The sequence below is a fragment of the Gymnodraco acuticeps genome, unplaced genomic scaffold, assembly GCF_902827175.1.
Source record: "Gymnodraco acuticeps unplaced genomic scaffold, fGymAcu1.1, whole genome shotgun sequence".
Lineage (NCBI taxonomy): Eukaryota > Metazoa > Chordata > Actinopteri > Perciformes > Bathydraconidae > Gymnodraco > Gymnodraco acuticeps.
Genome location: NW_022990238.1, coordinates 13,064,732 through 13,085,312, shown reverse-complemented (window position 1 = coordinate 13,085,312; position 20,581 = coordinate 13,064,732). Strand labels below are relative to the sequence as shown.

Below are 20,581 nucleotides of genomic sequence, written 5' to 3'. Positions count from 1 at the left end.
AATAATGTAATAAAAGCTTAATCAGATTGTTCATTTGACCCAATATGACACATTTCTAAGTTATATTCTGTTGCATTACTTTAAGCTCTAAATCCTGCTTAATGGTCTCCCTGAAAAGAAAATACTTTAGGTTTGTATTGTGCATTTGGCAAACTACACACAAGAAAATGTTTCACTTTTAGTTCATACATAGGCTATATACTGTGTGTATGTATATATATATATATATATATAACCTGTGCTCACCATAGGAATATAACAGAATCTGTTAAGTATAAATCAGTAATACAACATTTTTAAGTAAAATGTGAACTATTTGTTATGTAATAATTAAAATGCAACGATTTAGCCTTGAAAGACCTAAGACATCTTTTGTTAGAAAATATATAAAAAGTTATATCATAACCTAAATTATATATTCTGAATAAAATCATGTTCCCCACTTTGAGAATCACTGTCTTCAACAAATATTTCCCTATTTGGTATACCATCAAGAATTGTATTTAGCCACCTTTTTTAGGTTTTACTAACCATGATCCTTTTAACACAGTGGATACCAAAAACATATTACAAGCACATGATGAAGAAATATGTATGTTTTGCAACCTAATAAAACACTTCCACATATAGGATTTTAGTAAGAAAAAATAACATTGAAAGATGTTTTTATCTCACATTGAGGTCTATGAAAAGCCATGGGAAACTGAACACATTAGGGTCCTGTAAGCTTTAGGAAAGAAGCCTGACATGTATACACAATCCAGTCCAAACTAACAAACCCTCCCATGTTTGATCAATATATACTGAGGAGATGTTATACATACAAACAGTTTGTTAGTGAGGGGGTGTACCTGCTCCAAGGAAACCACAACTTTTATCACAGCATCACACACACTCACGACAGGAAGAGCCTACACATCCGATTACTTCTGAATCTGATAACCGAGGGTTTCACAATAGATTAACTTCTCACTTTGCATCATCATCATTACAGCAATACAAGATAGAGTCAGTGCGTCACAGAAAAAGTTAACATTTGAACAACCCAATGATAGAATAAAGATGCAGCTCCACCTGCTGGAGTAACAGATTCACAAAACACCAGTTTATTTTCCAACATGGGTTTTAATCCTCCATCAATATAGTCATTACATTATAACAACATAATAAAACATGTTCAAGCTAAATAAAATATACTGTACAGTGACCATTTAAAAATAGTATTCATAAGTTAATTTTTTTAATATGACAGAATCTTTTCAGTTTGTTCAACCTGCTTTTTAAATGTATATACAACAATGTATCAGTAATAATGCCCTCTATTGTAAAAGAAAAATATTTATGATAATTCATTTTCATGTTTAGATGAGTAAGTAAAGTTATAAAAGTGGAAAAACGTTTAATCAACGTTTTGAACAAGAGCTCAAATTGAAGGCACTTTATTTACATCATAAAACTGTACATTATATAAAGTAAGATTGTTGATTCAGTTTAATAAATGTTTAAATATTCTAAATAAAAAGACATTTCAATCAATAATAATAAATAATTGTTACTCCAAATAGCCCAGAGGATATTAAGACAACATGACTACTGGCTTTTTCTTTGTATTATGTTTGTGTCTTATTTTGTACGTTTATTTTATTTTATCTGTTGTCTTTGTGCTTGTTTTATATATATTTGTAGACTTTTTACAATGCTTTGCAGTAATATGAATCTTGTCTAAAACATTGTGAATCGCTCGCATCCCATTTCCTACACTTTACATCTCTGTGTTGTCCCTTTGAGTCTTCTTTTTGTCATTTGTTGTCTCTTAGTGGATGTTTTCCATGTTTTCCATTTTCAAGGGCGACTGGCTGCGAGGGAGTGCGGTCGTCTTTCAATCAGAAGGTTGTGGGTTAAATCCCAGCCCGTGCTTTCAACATGTCGATGTATCCTTGGGCAAGATACTTAACCCTGAGTTGCTCCCGATGGCATGGCCAACGGTGTGTGAATGTTAGTTCCCAGAGCAAGGTACACTGCTCTGTATGAATGGGTGAACAACTTGTAGCATGTAACGCGCTTTGAGGGGTCGTAAAGACTGGATAAAGTGCTATATAAGTACAGTCCATTTACCATTTATCTATTTGTAGGTCATCTTTCATCTTATCCTGGTTGTATTCCATGTTTTTTCTTGGTTCTCTTCGCTTTGTTATGGTTTTGGACATATTTTATGGATTATTTTGTGCAATAGAAGTTCACGGTCACTTGATGAAGAGTTTGGGTCGTAGGGGCCATGGACCTGCTCAGGCCTGTTCAGTTTGACTTTTAGGACACTATCAAGCCTTCCTTCGATCACTTCTCTGGTAGCAGATGTTTGTCAGTAGGACTAGCATTCCCTTAAGTCTGTGCAGTAGTGCATGCAGTTTGCAGAAGTAAGGTCAAGACTCAAAATCACAAGCCGAAAATAGTTCACCAACATTTTACACTTCAACAAATGTTACTTCCCAATTTGAACCTTTCTGAGAATGCTTTGCTATTCACGTTTGGCAAGTTCACAGGGTGATTCATCGATAAATGTATTCACACATCATGCAGGATTCAAATACTTTTCCTCCAATGCCTTGTGTTTCAGTCCCATCAGGAAGTGTTGCCTGTGACCTTCCTCTTTCTCAGAGAAACCAGGTCATAAAACGGATCTTTGGTGATGCATGTCCTGAAAGAGAAGTTTTGTATTCAGTTTTAAACTGAGATCATCAAGAGTAGAAGTAGTAGTAGATTTTTCTCTTTGCCTTTATGTCAAGAAAGTGCCAATTTTCTCTGTACTGTAGGCATTGTCACTTCTACAGTAGCTTGGGCAACTGCTAGTATTGATTATTAATGAATATATTAAATCTATATAATGAAAGAAAATAGAGAAAAAAACAACTATTTACAGCTCTCAAGGTATAATCTTTAAATTGTTTGACTTACAATGGAATCGGCAAATGTTACTAGTAGACAGATTTGTATGGATATTTTCCATACTTTTTTTCTTGATAATTTCCTCATCGTTTCTGACATTTTTGAAATATTTATGGATATTTGACATGTTTCCTGTGAGTTCTCATAACGTAGACAGTTCTTACCTGATCGCATCCATCCAGGCGTCCCGCTCTTCGGATCCGGCGGCCCTCAGCTTATAGGACTGATGTTTGCCCTGCACCACTCTGCCTTTGTTCTCCGTCTTGCAGGCCTTGATCTTTTGTCCTTTAGGGTTATATAACTCCAGACAATACTGTTCAAACACAGACAAAGACACACATGCCGTACTGTTACTTTGTGCCTATGCTTTCTGTTTGTTCTATGAGCTTTCTAATAGGCTTTTGACTCGCTGTTTCAACACTTGTGTTAAATATATTAATTTAGAATTAAACTGTGTCATTCATTAAGTTGTTTGGCAGCAGATTGTGTTTTAATTGTTTATTCAATAGGGACAGAGCACACTTCTAAACGTCAGTTTAAAAATACAAGGTCCCACAGCTGTAAAAGTGACACATACACAGTAAACAAGTGGAAAAACACATTTTGCAATATGGCAAGAGGAAGATATTCTTCTAGAATCACTTAATTACAGATAACCACTGCCATCACTGCTACAAATTCCAGCTTTTTGAAATAAACATTTAAGATGTGTTACATCCTAGATTGTACACATTATCTAAGGAGAAAACCTAGAGGAGAGGATTGTGTAACTAAACATTTGGGGAATCTCCCTGAATTTATCTCCAGTTATGGGAGGGTTATTTTTTATTTTGTAATATTTCCATTCTTCTAGATTTTCATTCTGATAATGAATGTTTGTCACGATGGCTCATTTCATTTAAGAAATGCTATTATTTAGTTGCCTTTAAATAAAATGCTTTCCCAGTATTTAAGGTATTGAAGCCTCAAAACTCAAATACCTGTTTGTTGTTGTCTGGTAGACTCCTTACGCACAGGTTCTCCAGAGGAATAATACCTATCGGGTCTTTATCCTGCAGGAAGAGGCGGATATTAAAACACAGATTCAACCTTTAAACCCCCAGTAGAATATTTACTGTTGAAGCAAAGGTTTTGTAGCAGCAGAAAGACACATACTTACTGTGGTGTATTCAAAGTAGTACAAGCAGCTGTCTGTTAAAATAAACCACCTCCTCTTCCAGGTTTTAACTCGCCCACCTTCGACAAAGACAAAATAATTGTAGGAAAACGTTTTCTTTTTGTAATCTTCTCTAAATACAACAGCATATTAAAGCTTTTTGAGTTTTAAGTAAATCAATTATTCTAAGGGTAAATGTTCGATTTGATCTTTTTTTTATGGTTAATGTACACATTTATTCTCAATTAATTTGTATCAGAGAATTTAAGCCGCCCTCCTCTGGCTTTGCAATAACAATTCGTTTTTTACTTACAATGGCCCTAATGCACAGGAGAGTCTAAAAGCCTCCAGAAATGTCAGATTATCTTCTGTGTGTTACAAAATCATCATCTTCTCACCCATTTTAAGGAGCCAGCCTTCTCTGTCTGGATTAAAAAACGTCAGCGTGAGGTCGTTCCCATCATCCTCAGGGATTTTGAATGGCTCGCTGCGGATGCTCGCATACAGTTTCTGGAAGAGATGACAATTTCAACATCAGATGTAGAATATTTCAAGTTTTTGAAAGTCTGGTTTTCCTTAAAAAATGTTGGATGAAGGTCAAAAACCTTCAAACCAGAGTCAAGTCTACTGTTGTCTGAACAACTTGTTCATACAGTATGTTCCACAGCCAAGCAGAAAAAAAACTTTTTGGCAAGAAATGTGTAAATGTATCCTGCACTAAACTCAATATGAGAATAAGTTATATTTTTCAAACTTTTATATTTAGTAAGCACGCTATTCCTCAGATCTTTTAGTAAGCGGTCTCATATCAGAAAGATGTCCTTAACTACACATGGCAACAAGCCTTTCGTGCTTCCTTCCGCACTGTGATGTGATTGGACGGTGTAGTTCACTTGAAACTGCTCACAACAAGTTTTGTTAATTATATTTAGAGACATTGCTGTTGAGATTTTAACATGTATTTTTAGTTTCTGAGCAGCAAAGGATCAGTGCCATCTAGTTCTGCTATATGACATTTATATGGCATTTTCAATCCAACTCTGAGGTGAACCATCCCTTTTAAACAGAAGTATTAGTAATAGCATCAGACCGTGAGCAGTTCTGTGGGCAGGTCCTCTCCGTGGTTGATTCCTCTGTTCATGGAAATGAATCGCTGCAGATTGGGTTTGTCTTTCACGTTGGGGTTGTGGAGACTTGTGTTGAGCATGATGATGGCAAAAGACAGGATGTAGCATGTGTCTGTAACACACATCAACACAAATACACACACCACAGTTAGTTTCCTTCAGCTGATCATCATCAAATAAAACCCCATTATAAATAAAAGGTTTGTGTGAGGCAGAGATGAGAAGATAGCAAGGCTTGTCGTGTTTTGTGAAAAGAAAGAAATATAACAGTGGATAACTTGTCTTCTAGATATTTATGAAATTAGGGAAACTTTTGAATTGGACTGTCTGAGAAAGTGAGTCAGGCAGCGCCTTTGTTGTTCGTACCCGTGGATTGAAAGACCCCTGGGTTACAGTCGCAGTAGCGAGTTGCAAACGCCTCCATCATCCTGTCAATCTTCTGAGCTTCTCCCGGGAGACGAAAGCTCCAGAGGAACTGTCTGCAAGACGGCAGAGGAGTCAAACAACATGCATACACAATATCAAACACACACTGTGAAGAAGGAGGAGAAATCCCTCATCATCAGAAAACAAGAAAAAAGGTAAAACTGCTGCAACGTTTTTTGCTGACTTTCAAATAAATTCTGCTAGACGAACCTCAGCGCCTGCACCAGATTCAGGTCGGAGAATTCATGCAGGCCCACAAACTCTTTCAGTGTCTGCAGATGCATTTCCTCCCTGTGTGACATTTAAATATAGTTAACACAATGTTAAGATGCAGTGTAAACCCTTTTATAAAAAACACATTTAAATGCAGAATGAGTACATTTGGCCGATAATTGGCTGGAGTAGTTCATTGCACTGGTTCTTTTGATTAAAGTAAATACATATTCAACCACTGCTTTTTATCTAAATGAATGTTTATGCTTCATTTTGTGGCATCAGGATATATTTCAGCCACGGTTTTCCTCCTGATCGAAGTTACATCCATGACCTTTGACGGCACCCGCCTGTCATTCAAAGCAACCAGTGATATGGTTAAATAACTTTAAGCCCGAGTATATCTTAAACAGGTGAGTTTTATAAAAGTTACATCCCGTGCAGTGGTCAACAAAAGGGATATAAGCTATAGATCCCAAAACCATTATTTCAAAAACGTTTATTTGTGCTCTAATTCTGGCCATTTCGACGTGGAGGTCTTTGGAGATGGACATTTTGGAGCCAGCCTAGAGTGGCCGTTCGATTATTTGCAGTTTTGTGCACTTTAGCATAGACTGCGCTGCTTTATTACAACCCATTTCAGTTAGTTACCACCAGGCTCACATTTTGTCAGAGCAATTTACCTGTCTCCCAAGAAGTTGCCAATGGCGGTCTTGTTCAGTCCCTCCTCTTTGTAAAGAAACTCAGCCACTGACTCTGCTCGCCATTCCAGCAATTCATTTTCCACTAGGTAATGGACACCCTGTAAAAACATTAGCATGCAAATCAGTTATGTGCATGTTAACAAAGAGTACCTTATATTTTGATTTAGTACTCCAAATAAAACCCTACTGAACATGAACACTGAAGTAATGGAAGAAGCTGACGTCAATGGTGGTGAAGACAACAAGTCCCATGATCCCACTCTACCTTACGACGCCACTAAACTCCATCCTTTGTTATTGTTTTGATTAAGAGACCCAGGGTAGCAGAATGGGTTTTGCATATAACGATCATTCTAAATCACACAATGCTATTTGTACTGTCCCTTTTTGACATGATACAAAAAATGCTTTACACCTATTTTATTTACATTTTTGTATTTTAAGTTTTGAACTCTTGGTTGGACAAAACAAGCAGTTTGAAGTCACCACATGGGCCCTGGGAATTTGTAATGATAATGTTTCACTACTTTTGACATAATTTGATACATTCCCTGAGGTTGAGTTTGATACTGCAGTTAAATGAACTGTCCCTGGTTTCTAGGAATTTATGAAAACACAATTATCAGTCAGAAAATGTGGGATATACTTAAATAACTATCAGCAAGTGAACATAAGTTAAATGGCCCTTTTTTAGCCAATAAATGGAGCGTCTCATCATAGCATCATATGATTCGATGAAAAAATGTTGCTTACAATGGAGCATTGAATTGGATTAGTTTGCTAGATGTTATATTTGAAGGGGATGGAGAAAGGGCCATTATGTTAATGTTTGTGTAAGCTGACTAAAGGTCACTTACAGGCACTACAATTTATTTAGCTAGTTTGAAATGTAGATTGAATATTGGCTGTTCTTATAGAAACTGTAGTTTGTGAACGTCCCTGACACGCTTTTATGTTGGCCAAAGCTTGTTTATATTCTTATCAGCAGTGCCAACTCTGCAGGTTGATAATCAAGAAAGTTTTCTTCTACTCCTCTGAGTCATTCTTCGTCATTGATCACCGTGAAAAAGAAGACGAAAAAGGTTAGCACACCGTTATCTTACTAAATCTCAAAGCATGTTCACATCCAAAACTTCACTCCTGTTGAGTAGCTCTTCATATCAATTGCACTTTCAAAACCCCTTTAACCCCAAGAAGCCTTCAAACTTCTCCTCCTCCCACTTGTACGTGTCCTCAGGCCTGAGCTCAGAGTGGTCACGTGCCGAGGGACTCAGTTTTTAACCGAGTACGCAGAGAGGAAGCAGCGAAAAAGATGTAGGTCGCTGTGGTGAAGTGGCGCTTCTGCACCACTTCAGGGAACAGGATGTGGCTGTTCTCGCTATTCATCATCCTCTGCGTCTGTGCACAGTTTGCGTTTCTGCACAACACACACACAGACACATACTCTAATCTACATCAGCTCTGTGACAAGTTATATTCGCTGTCATCAGACTGTTGACCTTCAGATCCAGGGGAGTTTAAGTCAAAAGTTTGATTTGACCTTCTACCCCTTTACTCACTGTAGCATATTTTTAAAATGTTGAATATAATTATTAGATTGTTATAAAATAGGAAATAAACTCACCTTGTTTGGGTTCATGTTGAATTTCTTTTTCCCACGTAAGAATCTCTTGTTCCTCACAACATTTTTACTGCAATAAAGATTGTTTTTTTACATTAGTATATCATACAACATAAATACAATTATTAAATAAAGCAGACATATTATGCTCATTGACAAATTCATACTTTTCACCCTCTCTCTGAAACCAGAGCCCAGTCTGCTCTGATTGGTTAGCTGGCTGTCTCTGTGGTGATTGGTCAACAGTTTAGAGATCATCCTGCTATTAGCATATCACAACCAATGTGTGGGGGTGCTAGCCAATAGAAGCGAGTTTTACATAGTGATGTCACTATGTCACTGAAGTAAACAAAGGACTATAATTGAGGCTTGTGGGAGAGAAACTCCCTCTGGAGGGAAAAAGTCATGTTTGCAACTGTGTAGTCTGCTTTCTCAATCTGGATACAGCATCACTTTTTTGCAGTTTTGCTATATTTATATGAAATACATAAAATCATAAAGACATTTCAAAAACAAAAACATGATATGTTGCTGAGGCTCAAAATGTTTAAACGAGAAGTTATTTGGAGTTTTGACTCGACTTGATAATAACTAGACTGATAAATCAACTATTAAAACTATCAACATGTTTATCAATACATTTTCTGTCATTGAACTATTCACTAAAATAAATTCCTCAGAGCATTATCTGAATTGTTCTTAAAGGTGTATCTCATAATTGTATTTATAGTTTTTGGGTGAGATTAGCAGTCCAGTAGCCTACTGATAAGAGTGTTTATCAAGCCAGTAGCACAGTTATAGCTAAATGAAGTGTCATCATACAGATGAAATGTAATTATCACTTTCTGAAATCAGCGTCAAAAGCAATAGGAAGTCAGCCACATAATCTCTTCAAATGTTCACAAGACTTTGAACATCAGTGACCAACAGAAGTACTTATACTCCATGGTTCAAGTGAAAATATAATACATTTGAATATCCACATTTAAATCATGTGTTGAGAGTGCATGAGAAATAGTTGGCGAGCAAGTAAACAAGTAAAGCTACAATTACAGATACATTGTTGAAATGTAACTAAAAGTAATGATTAACAGCTAAAACAGTAAACCTGAAAGGGGATCGCAAAGTTGCTAAGAGCCCTGGATAAACAATATAAATAGTTGTAATAGTTGAGATTAAAATGTTTCGTAGCTAAAACTAGAAATAAACTATAAGTTGAAATAATTATTGCCATCTTTAACTAAAGTTGGCAAACTATCTAAAAACAATGGATGAACAGTAAAAAAACTAATTAAGATAAACAGTTGGAATAGTTGGCTAAAAGTAATGTCATTGTCTGAATAAGTAGGTCAAACTAAAGGATAAACAGCTGAAATTGTAATCAAAAGGAATGGATCAACGGTTCAAATAGTTAGCTTGAAGTTCTGGATAAACAGTTGACAGAGCTGTGAGGCTGCAATCGAGGAACCACTGCTACGGGCTATGTCAAGTATTTTCATAAGAAGAAATGCAGTTCTAAAAACATCAGGGTGAAAGGTTTGAGTGGCAGGTTTACAGGTTACACTGCAAGTGCAGCATCTAATCGAACATATGTTGACTTCTGACTCAAAAAGAAAATTACAAAAAGCTGTTTATATGAAATGTTCAAACTCAGCACTTACTACAAGTGAAGTGGTAATCTGCCAGTGTTGCTTAAATAAGAGCGAAAGACCGTGCTGACTCATAGATAAGCTGATCTATATAAAAAAAAGAGCAAGAAATACTCACTTCTGCTCCTTCATTAAGGGGTTGTGGATATCTGGCATGACGTGATTGATTTCCAACCTCAGCTTCTGAGACAGGGAGATGAGAATGAGAGCAGTGTTGTAAGCTTAGTACCAAGATTTGTCATTATTACAAATCCCCATAGAAACAATGCTAAATGACTCAGGGCCGATTGGTCCCCGTCAGTTATAAAAGAGGATCTTTAAATAATATTTCATTGAAACTTGTTGAATGAAATGCCTTTGTGTGCTGAGAGCTTTGTCAAGGCAGCCAGGAGAATAATAATGAGGGATTTATTGTAAGACCTTGGAGGGATATATTCACCACATTACCTGAATGTCATCCAGCATTTGAAATGTGTGAATCCCATAGGTGTCACCATCCCTCCTCTCTCCTGGGGCTAGGCTTGGTGAACCTGTGGAAAAAGTATATTTGGGAAGGCAATCAGTAGACATTCAGCAGCAATGTGCACTTTCTTGACAACCTAGCTCACGCCTATGCTCCCTCTCTCACAGACTAGCATACATCCAAACATCCTCCTAGTTAGTGGACAGTAAGTAGGGAATGAGGTCTAAAAACATCCCCTTCCTCTTTACAATGAATAAGGTTAATTTTGAGTGCACTATGGCCTTTAAAGGACAAATCATGTTATTTTGTGCAAATGTGTTAATGGGGGGATGATTTGAAACCGATTAAAAAGCAAGTTAAAGGCACAATATGTAATGTTCTACCACAAGGGGTCTCTCAATGAAAAAATACCAAGTGTTGGTTGGTGTCGTGTAGTAGCATGGGATAATGGGAGGGTTTCTCTTCACCACCACAGTTTCTCCAAGTTAGGATTCTTTCATTTTCATCATTCAGGACGTTTTTGGGTGCCCAATAAAACCAGTAAAAAACACAAATATATAGCGATTTTAGTTAAAAACTAGAGAATGCAATTCCTGAAGAAATTGCTAGTGGGAATGCTTTATGCTGAAAAGCTGACGCTAAACTGCTATGCTGAAATGTAATGTGTAAGAAGAAAGTGAATCATTTAGATTAAAATGAAATGTGTAAGAAGAAAGTGAAGAATTTAGATTGAAATGAAATGTGTAAGAAGAAAGTGAAGAATTTAGATTGAAATTATACATGAACACTGGGGGCTTGAATGTGTGATGAGAGAAGAAAAGAAAGTAAAAAGGCTTGGAAAAGCAGCAGAATATTTGAACCGCAAACTTCTGAACTAAGTTAATGATCGAGCGAATGATCGAGCGAATGATCTGTCGCCATGGCAACGGCATTTGATGACACCCCATAATACGCTTAGATGCGTTGATGGCTGCATCGTTACCAAACCTGTGAAGTCTTGGGCTGTTTGGAGTATTTTCACTCAAGTTATGAGAAAACCGTGTTTCCAGGCGAGCATTTTGTTGCCATGGTAACGGCAATTGAAGAAATCTCAAAACTGTCCCGTAGATGTCTTTAAGGCTGGACTGTTAGCACACTTGAGCACTTTTTGAACATTTTCAAGGAGTTATAGCGACATCATGTTTTATGGCGAGGGATGCGTTTCCATGGAAACGGCATATGGTGAGATCTCAGATTTGGCGTAGAGCTCTTGAGGCATGGACCGGTGATATACAAGTGAAGATTGGGGGACGATTGGACAGTGTCGATTGGACTTACAGCCTCATCATGTTTCATGGCGAGTGGTCTGTCGCCATGGCAACGGCATTTGATGACACCCCATACTATGCTTAGATGCATTGATGGCTGCATCGTTATCAAACCTGTGAAGTTCTGGGCTGTTTGGAGTATTTTCACTGAAGCTATGAGAAAACCGTGTTTCAAGGCGAGCATTGTGTTGCCATGGCAACGGCATTTGAAGAAATCTATAGGTTACTTACGTAACCCCAGTTCTCAGAGTAACATGAAGTGAGATGTCTCACTATGGGATGCACCTCAACGCGTATGTAAACAGAAGCATCAATCTCATTACGCCAATCCTGATTGGCTGGTGATCTTGACGTCAACGTCAGGGAATCCACCCACCCTTTAAGTAGCTTGCGCTACGACGCAGCGTCATTCAAAATAAGCACCTCTTCTCGCTTCGCCATAGCAAGGAGGGCCGTCTGGTGAGACATCTCACTTCATGTTACTCTGAGAACTGGGGTTACGTAAGTAACCTATAGTTCTCATTCATAACACTCCGTTTGATGTCTCACTATGGGATATTGAAACTCCCGTATTGCTAGACATGCTTATCTCGAAAATCACCAAAAACAACCAGAACTTAACAGGTAGAACCCTGTCTCAACACGGGACCCAGCACTGCGCGGGCCACACTTGGAGCAGATACATCTAGCCTGTAAAAGCAGACAAAAGTGAGCGGCGAGGACCAAGCTCGCTGCTGCACAAATGTCTTGGATCATGGAAACACCCTTGAACAAAGCCCAGGATGTAGCCGGTCCACGAGTAGAAAAAGCATGCAGGCCCGTTGGTGCCTGAAAACCCTGACTCGTATAAGCCAGAGCAATCGCTTCCACAATCCAGTGGGAGAGCCGTTGCCCAGGATATAAAGAGTTGGTCATTGCATAGAAACTCTTTTGACCTGTCCATATAGATGCGTAAAGCACGGACTGGGCACAGCAAATTCGGCCGCTGTTCCTCAGAGGAACACAGCGGCGGAGGAAATGCCACAATGTCAATGGGGGTACATGAGCCAACCACCTTAGGTATAAAGGCAGGGTTGGGCTTCAGCAACACTCTCGTTTGCCCGGGGCAAACTGAGTGCATGAAGGATGTACAGAGAGCGCATAAATGTCACTGACTCGCTTGGCAGATGCCAGAGCCAGTAACAGCACTGTCTTCAGTGACAGGAGTTTCATGTCAGCTTCTTCCAGGGGTTCAAATGGAGGTCGAGTGAGCCCATCTAAAACCACTGCCAAGTCCCATAAGGGCACCAGTGACCTGGAAACAGGGAGGAGCCTGCGAGCACCTTTCATAAAACGGCAGACCAAAGGATGTTGGCTAGCCGTCTTTCCCTCAAAGCCCACATGGCATGCAGCAATAGCAGCCAGGTACACCTTGATCGTGGAGAAAGCTCTGTGTTTATCAATTAGGTCCTGTAGAAATGATAAAATCACCCCGACAGGACATTGAAAAGGGATGTGTCCTTTTTTAAGGCACCACTCCTCAAACACCCTCCACTTACAGTCATAGAGAGACCTGGTGCAGGAAGCTCTTGCACTATGAATAGTGTTTATCACCTTCTGAGGGAGACCCACTGTATTCAGATTGTACCACTCATGGGCCAGGCCCATAGTGCCAAGCGCTCTGGGTGTGGGTGAAAGATCGTCCCCCCCGCCTGAGACAGTATGTCCCTTCGTAGTGGGAGCTGCCACGGCTGCCCGCACAGCAGCTGATATATCTCCGCCAGCCAGTACATTGCAGGCCAGTGCGGAGCTATCAGGATAAGTGTGTGGCGTTGTTCTCTCACTCTGGCCAGAGTTGGGGTATCAGAGCCAGGGGTGGGAAGTCGGGAACGTGTACAGAAGGACCGGAGGCCAAACGTGCGCGAGCGCGTCCACGCCTAACGGTAAAAGAACAGCTGACATTGAGTATTTTCTTTTGATGCGAACAGATCTACCGCGGCTCGGCCGTAACGCACCCACACCTGACTCACAATTATTGGATGTAGAGTCCAGTCTGCATATAGTGGTGCACCTCTGGACAGCAGATCTGCCCCGAGGTTCATCACTCCTGGTACGTTCTCAGAGAGAGGAGACGTCCGCAGCTCCATAAGATCAGTTTGCGTGCCAGCATGTGTAACTGGAGAGAACGCAAACCCCCTTGGCGGTTACGATATTGTGGTCGTGTTGTCTGTCCTCACGAGGACATGATGTCCTCTGAGAAAAGGACGAAAGCGTTTCAGGGTGAGGAACACCGCTAAAAGCTCCAGATAATTTATGTGTGACCGTTGGAGGTCTCTGCTCCAATGACCCCTCACAGGTCGACCTTCGTATATACCCCCCCCAGCCCGTCAGACATGCGTCTGTGGTGACCACCTTCCACGATAGGACAGCACCCATAGGCACGCCCCGTACTAGAAAAGTCGGGTGTAGCCAGTGGCGCAGTGCCGCAGTGCCATTACGCATTTCATAGTGACCATCACTCTCCGCGCGCCATGACGCGCGGGGTCCAATCTGAGGGCAGCTACCCAGCGCTGAAACTCCCTCATGTGTAAGCGTCCCAGTCGTACCACCAGAATGGCTGACGCCATGAGCCCCAGCAACCGCAGACATGACCTGAAGAGAATATATTTGCGTGGCTGGAAATGAGCGAGGCAAGCCCTGAAGGCATTCACTCTCTCTGCTGACAAGCGGGCTGTAAAGGGCACCGAATTCAGGCGTAGGCCCAGGAAGAGTACAGTCTGGGCTGGAGACAACATGCTCTTTTCTGTGTTTATTACGAAACCCAGGTCGAGCAGGTGTTTTACGAGGACATTCGTCTGCGTAATATCCTCTTGCTCCGACTGTGCGAGAAGGTGCCAATCGTCCAGATAAGTTGCCAGGCGAATACCCTGTTGTCTTAACGGGGCTATCGCGGCTTCCGTACACCGTACAAACACTCGCCGGCTGAGAGACAGACTGAAGGGAAGTACTCTGTACTCGTAACAGAAAGGCGAACCTCAGATATTTCCTGTGTGGGTAATATACTGGGATGTGGAAATACGCATCTTCCAGGTCGACTGATGTGAACCAGTCGTTTTGGCGCACGAGACGCAACAGAGATGTGTGAGTGAGCATTCTGAATTTGTATCTTTTGAGTTATTTGTTCAGAGCTCTCAAATCTAGTAGGCCTATAGGCCGAATTCCGTTCCCTCCCCGTTTGGGAACGAGGAAATACTTGGAATAAAAGCCGCTCTGACTCTGTTCGGCGGGTATTATCGATATAGCCTTCTTTTCTAGCAGCGAGAAAATCTCTTGCTCTAGAATATGGGCCGACTCTCCCCGGGCCTGTGAATACAGAATGCCCGATAAGTGAGGGGGGGTGACAGCGAATTGGAGCCTGTAGCCCCGTGTTACTGTCTTGAAAACCCAAGCAGAATCTGTGAGCATCCTCCACTTTTCGCTTCTCAAAGCGAGAGGAGATGTCACAGCTCTGTCGTCTGCCCTCAGTGTCTCTATTTGTTGTGTTATGGGGCCCTCTAGTGTCTGAACACGGTGGTACCCCAGGTTGACAACCCCGGCCGACATAGCGCATGCGCGTGGCGGTGGTGCCTTCACGATCCCGTCTATTGTCCGCCTTTTGAGAGAGGCCGTAGCCGCTCTCAAAAGAGGGGCAGACGACAGACTGTTTATTATTTTTCTTTTCATTTTTATTGACTGCGCCCTTGGCTTCAAGCCTGGAAACGACAGTGGAAAATGATTTATTCTGAAACAACAATGATGACATGTGTTTGTGTGACTTAAACAGGCAGCGTAACTTGCTGTCTTCGATGTTAAGTCCATTTCCCTGATGGCGCGAACTTGAGGATGACGTTCTGGCATCACTCGAGGCGGCGGGAAGATAGGGGCATGGTGGCACCCCGAAAACACATGAGCATCCAACACTGGAACGTGCTCTGGAGCTGGGGAACAGGGAACTTCCAGCTCCTTCATCGAGGAGAGGAGAGGAGGCTGTCAGGCCGCCCGCTTCTTCTTCCTCGCCTGGTGGCTGAAAACCTCGGTCGGCTGCGCCTGAGCGGCAGCTGCCGGACCCGGAGATTTTCTTGGCTAGCTCCCCCTTGCCTCGTGCCTGGGCTGGGGATCCGGGACGGGCTGCGGTCTCTGCTGCTTCGGTATCTTGAACCGGGCAAGACGTGAGCGGGCTTGAGTTAAGGCCGCTGCACACGGAGGCAAATGTCCGTGATCGCTGCGATCTCGTCCCACACGGCAGGCTCAGGTTTGCTCAACATGTCTTCGCAGAGCTCCGCCTGGTAGGCGGTCAGCAGCGAGGAGACGTTGAGTGCCCTGGCGGACAAAGCTGCGGCTTTATAGGCCCGTTCGGTCATCGCTGACTGGAACCGGTCTGCCTTTGCCGGTAGCATGGGGTTCCTGCTCGGTGTCGAAGCCAGCCTCGGTTGGAGGTGGGCTGCCACCAGCAGTTCCATGGGCGGCATGCGGAGCAGGCCGAGCCTCTCCATACCGTCACAGTCCAGGGAGGAGGCACCCTGGATTGGGGCCTTGTTGCTAAAGGGGCGGTCTCTCCATGAGACCGACACCTCGTCCAGCATCTCCGGAAAGACTGGAAGGAGCTGCCTCTTCGTCCTCGCTGCTTGGGGCAAGTTCTTCCAATCGTAGCGAGATCTGGAGGTCTCCTTGGCCACTTCAGGCCATGGGATGTCCAGCCTGGACGCAGCGCGTTGACACACGGCCTGCAAGTCCATACTTAGGACGGGCGAAGCTGGTGTGCTCTCGCCCGGGGAAGCGGACATCGCTCCCGGCTTTGCAGCCTGAGCTGATGAAACGAAGATGTCATCCTCATCCGAGTCAGACAGGAGGAACTCAGAAGTATCCTCTTCGTCCTCCATGTAGTCCAACTCCAGGACATCCTCCGCGGGTGGAACCATGGTGAGGTCCAGTTGGGAGCCCCAGCTTGACACAGCGCGGGGCTCCGCTATCGCGGCTCTTGCCGCCACCGGGTCCCAGCCTGACACGGCGTGGGGCTCCGGTTCAGCGGCTGTCGCTGTTGTTGAGCCCCAGTCTGACACAGCGCGGGGCTCAATCTCTGCGGCGGACGCCACTATGTCTTGATTGCCGGCCGGCGAATCAGCGGACATGAGGGGGTCCCGTCCCGACAAGCTAGCTTGGCGTGCTAACCGTCGGCGGAGGCTCTTAATGGTGAAGCGGGTACAATGCCCGCACGAGCCGGGGTTATCGATACCCTCCCGGGCGTGTTCCAGCCCGAGGCAGGACGAGCAGACCTGGTGTGAGTCTGTGCCTGAAATCTTAAACCCGCAGCCGCATAGCCGAGCCTCCGAGTCCCTGACTCCTCTGGTGTGAGGGAGAGAAGGGTCCATCTTCGGGCGAACCGTGTCTATCACAACTGGACCTTCTGTAGACACACACACCCCCCACCGCCGCCAACCCTCCCTTCCGCGGCATTATAATGTCCGTCTTTTCACTGAATTGCGGCTAAACCATCCAATCATCGAGCTGAGGATCTTGCCTACGTCTGTTTCCGGTTTCGTTTATGACAGAGGTATTTTGTTATACACACATTCCTTCACATTTACATTAAAGTATTTCGTGAGGCCTTCTAACATGTTTTTAAATATAACTACGGTTGTAGTTGAAGAGTTTGTAAATTAACATGAACCGAAGCTGTTGCCTGGCAACGCAATCGCACAACGTCACGTCCGTTAATTCCACATCCACACGCATGGATTAACATTGATTTAATACATTAATGTATCCTTTGTTTCTGCTAAAAGAGGTGTCGACCAGCTGGGGCAACAAGAAAATTGGCGTAATTGAGTGTGACTATTAAAGAATAAATCATTATTATATTAATATTGACAATAACAACCAACCGTGGGGGTAGCATTTGCTTGGCATTTCCGGGTATTTCTCCACTGGTTAACATGGGTTAACAATACCGTGTAACTGTCACGTTTGAAGGGACGAAATCGTGACATCTTCACGTCTCCCAGCATGGTAAATCGTCACATGTTCACGTCTTGCCGTGATACCGGATTGGACCAATGAGGGCACGAGATAAGTTTGTGCACAGATGTAAGGCTGACAGGCAGGTAGGCCATCCAGTTATTTTAGCCGGGCCGGCTAAAATGATTGGTCGTGCTTTTTACAGTACTACGGCTTCCACAGATGACATTTTTGTATGTATTTATTGTCAAAGCACCTAAGATATTCATTGCTATCGGGATGTTAAGAGCATTCCATGGAATATAACAAAAAGTGTACCTCGAGTTGGTTTCTCAAACTTACCTACCCCACCTTTAAGTGCTTTGACCAAAAAGGTACTGATGTAAGCTCAGCTTGTTCCTCTGACAATTCTAGATCCAGATGTTCTGGAGCTTTCTACCGGATGCCAAATTATCCGCAGAGGTTTCCTACTCTCCCAAAACTGGCCCCATGATAAAAACACAATTTAATGTTTAAAATAAGTGTTTATCCTACAATGTTCCGCTAAAATTGAACTTATTAGAAACGTTTAGCGTTAAGTACACAACTCAAAAAGATAGATAACATAGATCTATTTGAGATTTGAATACCCAAAAGTTACAAATTATATCTTACATTAATAAGGCTGATTTTGGGTTAATTAAAGCACACTTTATTTGAATTTGTGTGGGTTAGTCCCCAATTTTGTGGCGTAAAAATCAAGTAACATGTACAAAGCTAGATAGGTTTTAATTTGGTCTCAAATGATAAAGAATAAAACTGAAATGTCAAGTATCTGTTGTAGAAAATGAAAATAATTATTTCCACATATAGGGCATACAAGATAAGTCAACATTACTGAATAGATTGTTACCCACAAAATCTATTAGCAGCATTTGAAGTGAATTCTATTGACCTAACCTCCCAAATCCCACAAAAGCCTTGATATTGTTTTTTGAACGGTAGCTTTTCCTCATTATATTGATTAAAATAAAAATGATAGCGTACCTTTTCCCCAGAGGAAGCTGTCTTTTCTCCGTACAGCCATGTTTTTGATGCAATGTGACTGATGGCTGTACAGGAAACAAAACTGTGAGTGTGAGACCGAAAAAAACTCAGTGCTGCTATTTTGTGACACTGTGGCGCCTCTCAGTTCACTCAGCAGCCTCTTACTTCATATCTAGTGATGTGCACAGCAAAATGTTGACATGGACTCTCTTTATGTGTGTGGACATTTCTTTAATAAACGTAGATGTCATTCATGCTCTACAACTGCGCAACATCGCTATTGCACATGTCTTATTACAAATACAAAAAGCAACTACAACTACTATTACTGCACACCTCCATAAGAACCATACAATTGAAATGGAAAAAATATGACAAACATACACAAAAGGGGAATGGCCTATAAGAGGAGCCACACTTTATCTTTTTAATATATCAAAACGTTTTTTATTTGCATTTAAAGACTTGGGTGTCAAACATGTTCACTTCTGCAGGAAGGAAACAGCCTAAACAGTGTGTGGTTACCTCCAGTTTAAATATGAGGCCCCCTCTAGTGGGGCTTAACACCTCAGAGAATATAAAATACAGAAGGATGTATTTCTGAACAGGGGCAGTGGCTTTGACCTCCAAAATGTTCCACAAAAAGACACATACCACTCCTAATAACCACAAATAAACATATAACGACAAATAGAGAAATTAAATCATAAAAAGGTGCAAAATTGCCAAAGAGACACTAAATGATGGCTTTTTACTACACTAAATGCATAACTTAAAGGTGTCCTATCATGCAAAATGCACTTTTTGATGTATTTTATACATATCTATGTGTCCCCGGTGTGAACCCACAAAGTGTCAGAAAATAAAACCCTCTCTTTTCCTCCGTACCCACATCTCTAAAACGGGGGTAGATTTGCGTCCAATATGACGTAATATCGGAAATGTGGGCTGGCTTTACACCCCTTTCAGAAACGTCGCTATCAGAAACAATGCGCGATGTGTTTTGGAAGTAATATGGTCTTTGTTTACATTAGCAAGCATCGCTAACACTCAGAGCTAACCCGTACTGGAGAAAGTATGTGTAAAAAAGGAGGAAATAAAAAAAGATACTCACCTTGTAGTAAACCCGCAAGAAAAGAAGCATTTGAGCTCCATACTGTTTCAGAAATAATCCTTGAAGTGGTATGGAACATGATATGGCGTTTAATCACGGCAGCATTCAGCTGTATCTGAGCAGAGCAGACAGCTCGTCACATAACGCAGTGTGCCTGGTGCTGAAAAGGGGGCGGGGTCAGCAGAGAATCTGCCAAAACAGGGCTGAAATAGAGGGGTATGAGGGATGTCTAAAATGCATGATCTGTTTGGTATTTTGAGCAAAATACATCATAGACACGTTTTTTATATCTTTTGATATATCTGATACCCTTAATATATGCCTAAAAATAACATGATAGAAGATATTGAAGCTACTTCTTTTTGAAGCTATCATTACATCTATTATTATTATTATTACTTGTATTATACTTAGTACAAAATATACTGTACAAAATATAAATCAAAAATATAAATCTACTAATAACTGGTTATATGTCAGAAATAATAAAATATTACTTAACTGGATTTAATAATCAAACATGTGCGTGGGGGGTTAGTCCTGTGTAATAGTCAGATATTATTTTTAAACATAATGAGTCAAGATCAGTGTATTTTAAGCAGGATGTGAGTATGTTGTGTGACTCTATCATGCTAACTTTCCAGTTGTAACATGGGTCACTTTCTGTTAGGATGAAGAGAGTGAATATAGCTTTGTTTTTTTAAGTCTGACGTAAGAGTTTGAAGCATTTGAATCGGAAAAATTCAAAGTTAAAGCAACCTTAATTACCCCCAAAGTGGGAGTAGTAACATACTAACCCAGGGGTCGGCAACCCGCGGCTCTCGAGCCGCATGCGGCTCTTTAAGCCCTCTACTCTGGC

The 20,581-nt window shown here is 41.6% G+C and overlaps 1 protein-coding gene across 4 annotated transcripts; it reads right to left on the bottom strand.

Moving 5' to 3' along the window:
- Window positions 1-1,105: 1,105 nt before the first annotated feature.
- LOC117548812 (cytohesin-4-like) lies at window positions 1,106-18,848 on the bottom strand. 4 transcript variants are annotated; one of them, XM_034220296.1, is made up of 14 exons: window positions 18,609-18,684; window positions 17,925-18,063; window positions 10,287-10,369; window positions 9,958-10,022; window positions 8,194-8,260; window positions 6,549-6,667; window positions 5,863-5,943; window positions 5,593-5,705; window positions 5,190-5,338; window positions 4,498-4,609; window positions 4,103-4,179; window positions 3,924-3,995; window positions 3,108-3,256; window positions 1,106-2,695 (listed from the first exon to the last, which is right to left on the bottom strand). In XM_034220296.1, exons 3-14 carry the CDS (start codon window positions 10,302-10,304, stop codon window positions 2,620-2,622), a joined length of 1,098 nt encoding a protein of 365 aa, XP_034076187.1. In that variant the 5' UTR covers window positions 10,305-10,369; window positions 17,925-18,063; window positions 18,609-18,684; the 3' UTR covers window positions 1,106-2,619. The 4 variants fall into 4 exon arrangements, with proteins under 4 accessions (XP_034076187.1, XP_034076185.1, XP_034076186.1 ...); XM_034220294.1 differs by lacking the exon at window positions 17,925-18,063 and having other exon boundaries at window positions 18,609-18,848; XM_034220295.1 differs by lacking the exon at window positions 17,925-18,063 and having other exon boundaries at window positions 9,958-10,019; window positions 18,609-18,848.
- Between the last annotated feature and the right edge of the window lie 1,733 nt (window positions 18,849-20,581).

What these genes read in the sequence shown, in the direction of transcription:
- LOC117548812 (XM_034220294.1), bottom strand. Translation starts at nt 18,648, where the DNA reads ATGGCTGTACGGAGAAAAGACAGCTTCCTCTGGGGAAAAG. An exon ending in CAGCTTCCTCTGGGGAAAAG is followed by an intron (nt 10,370 to 18,608) that starts GTACGCTATCAT and finishes CTTTTTCCACAG; the next exon opens with GTTCACCAAGCCTAGCCCCA. An exon ending in GCCTGGATGGATGCGATCAG is followed by an intron (nt 2,696 to 3,107) that starts GTAAGAACTGTC and finishes CTTCTCTTTCAG; the next exon opens with GACATGCATCACCAAAGATC.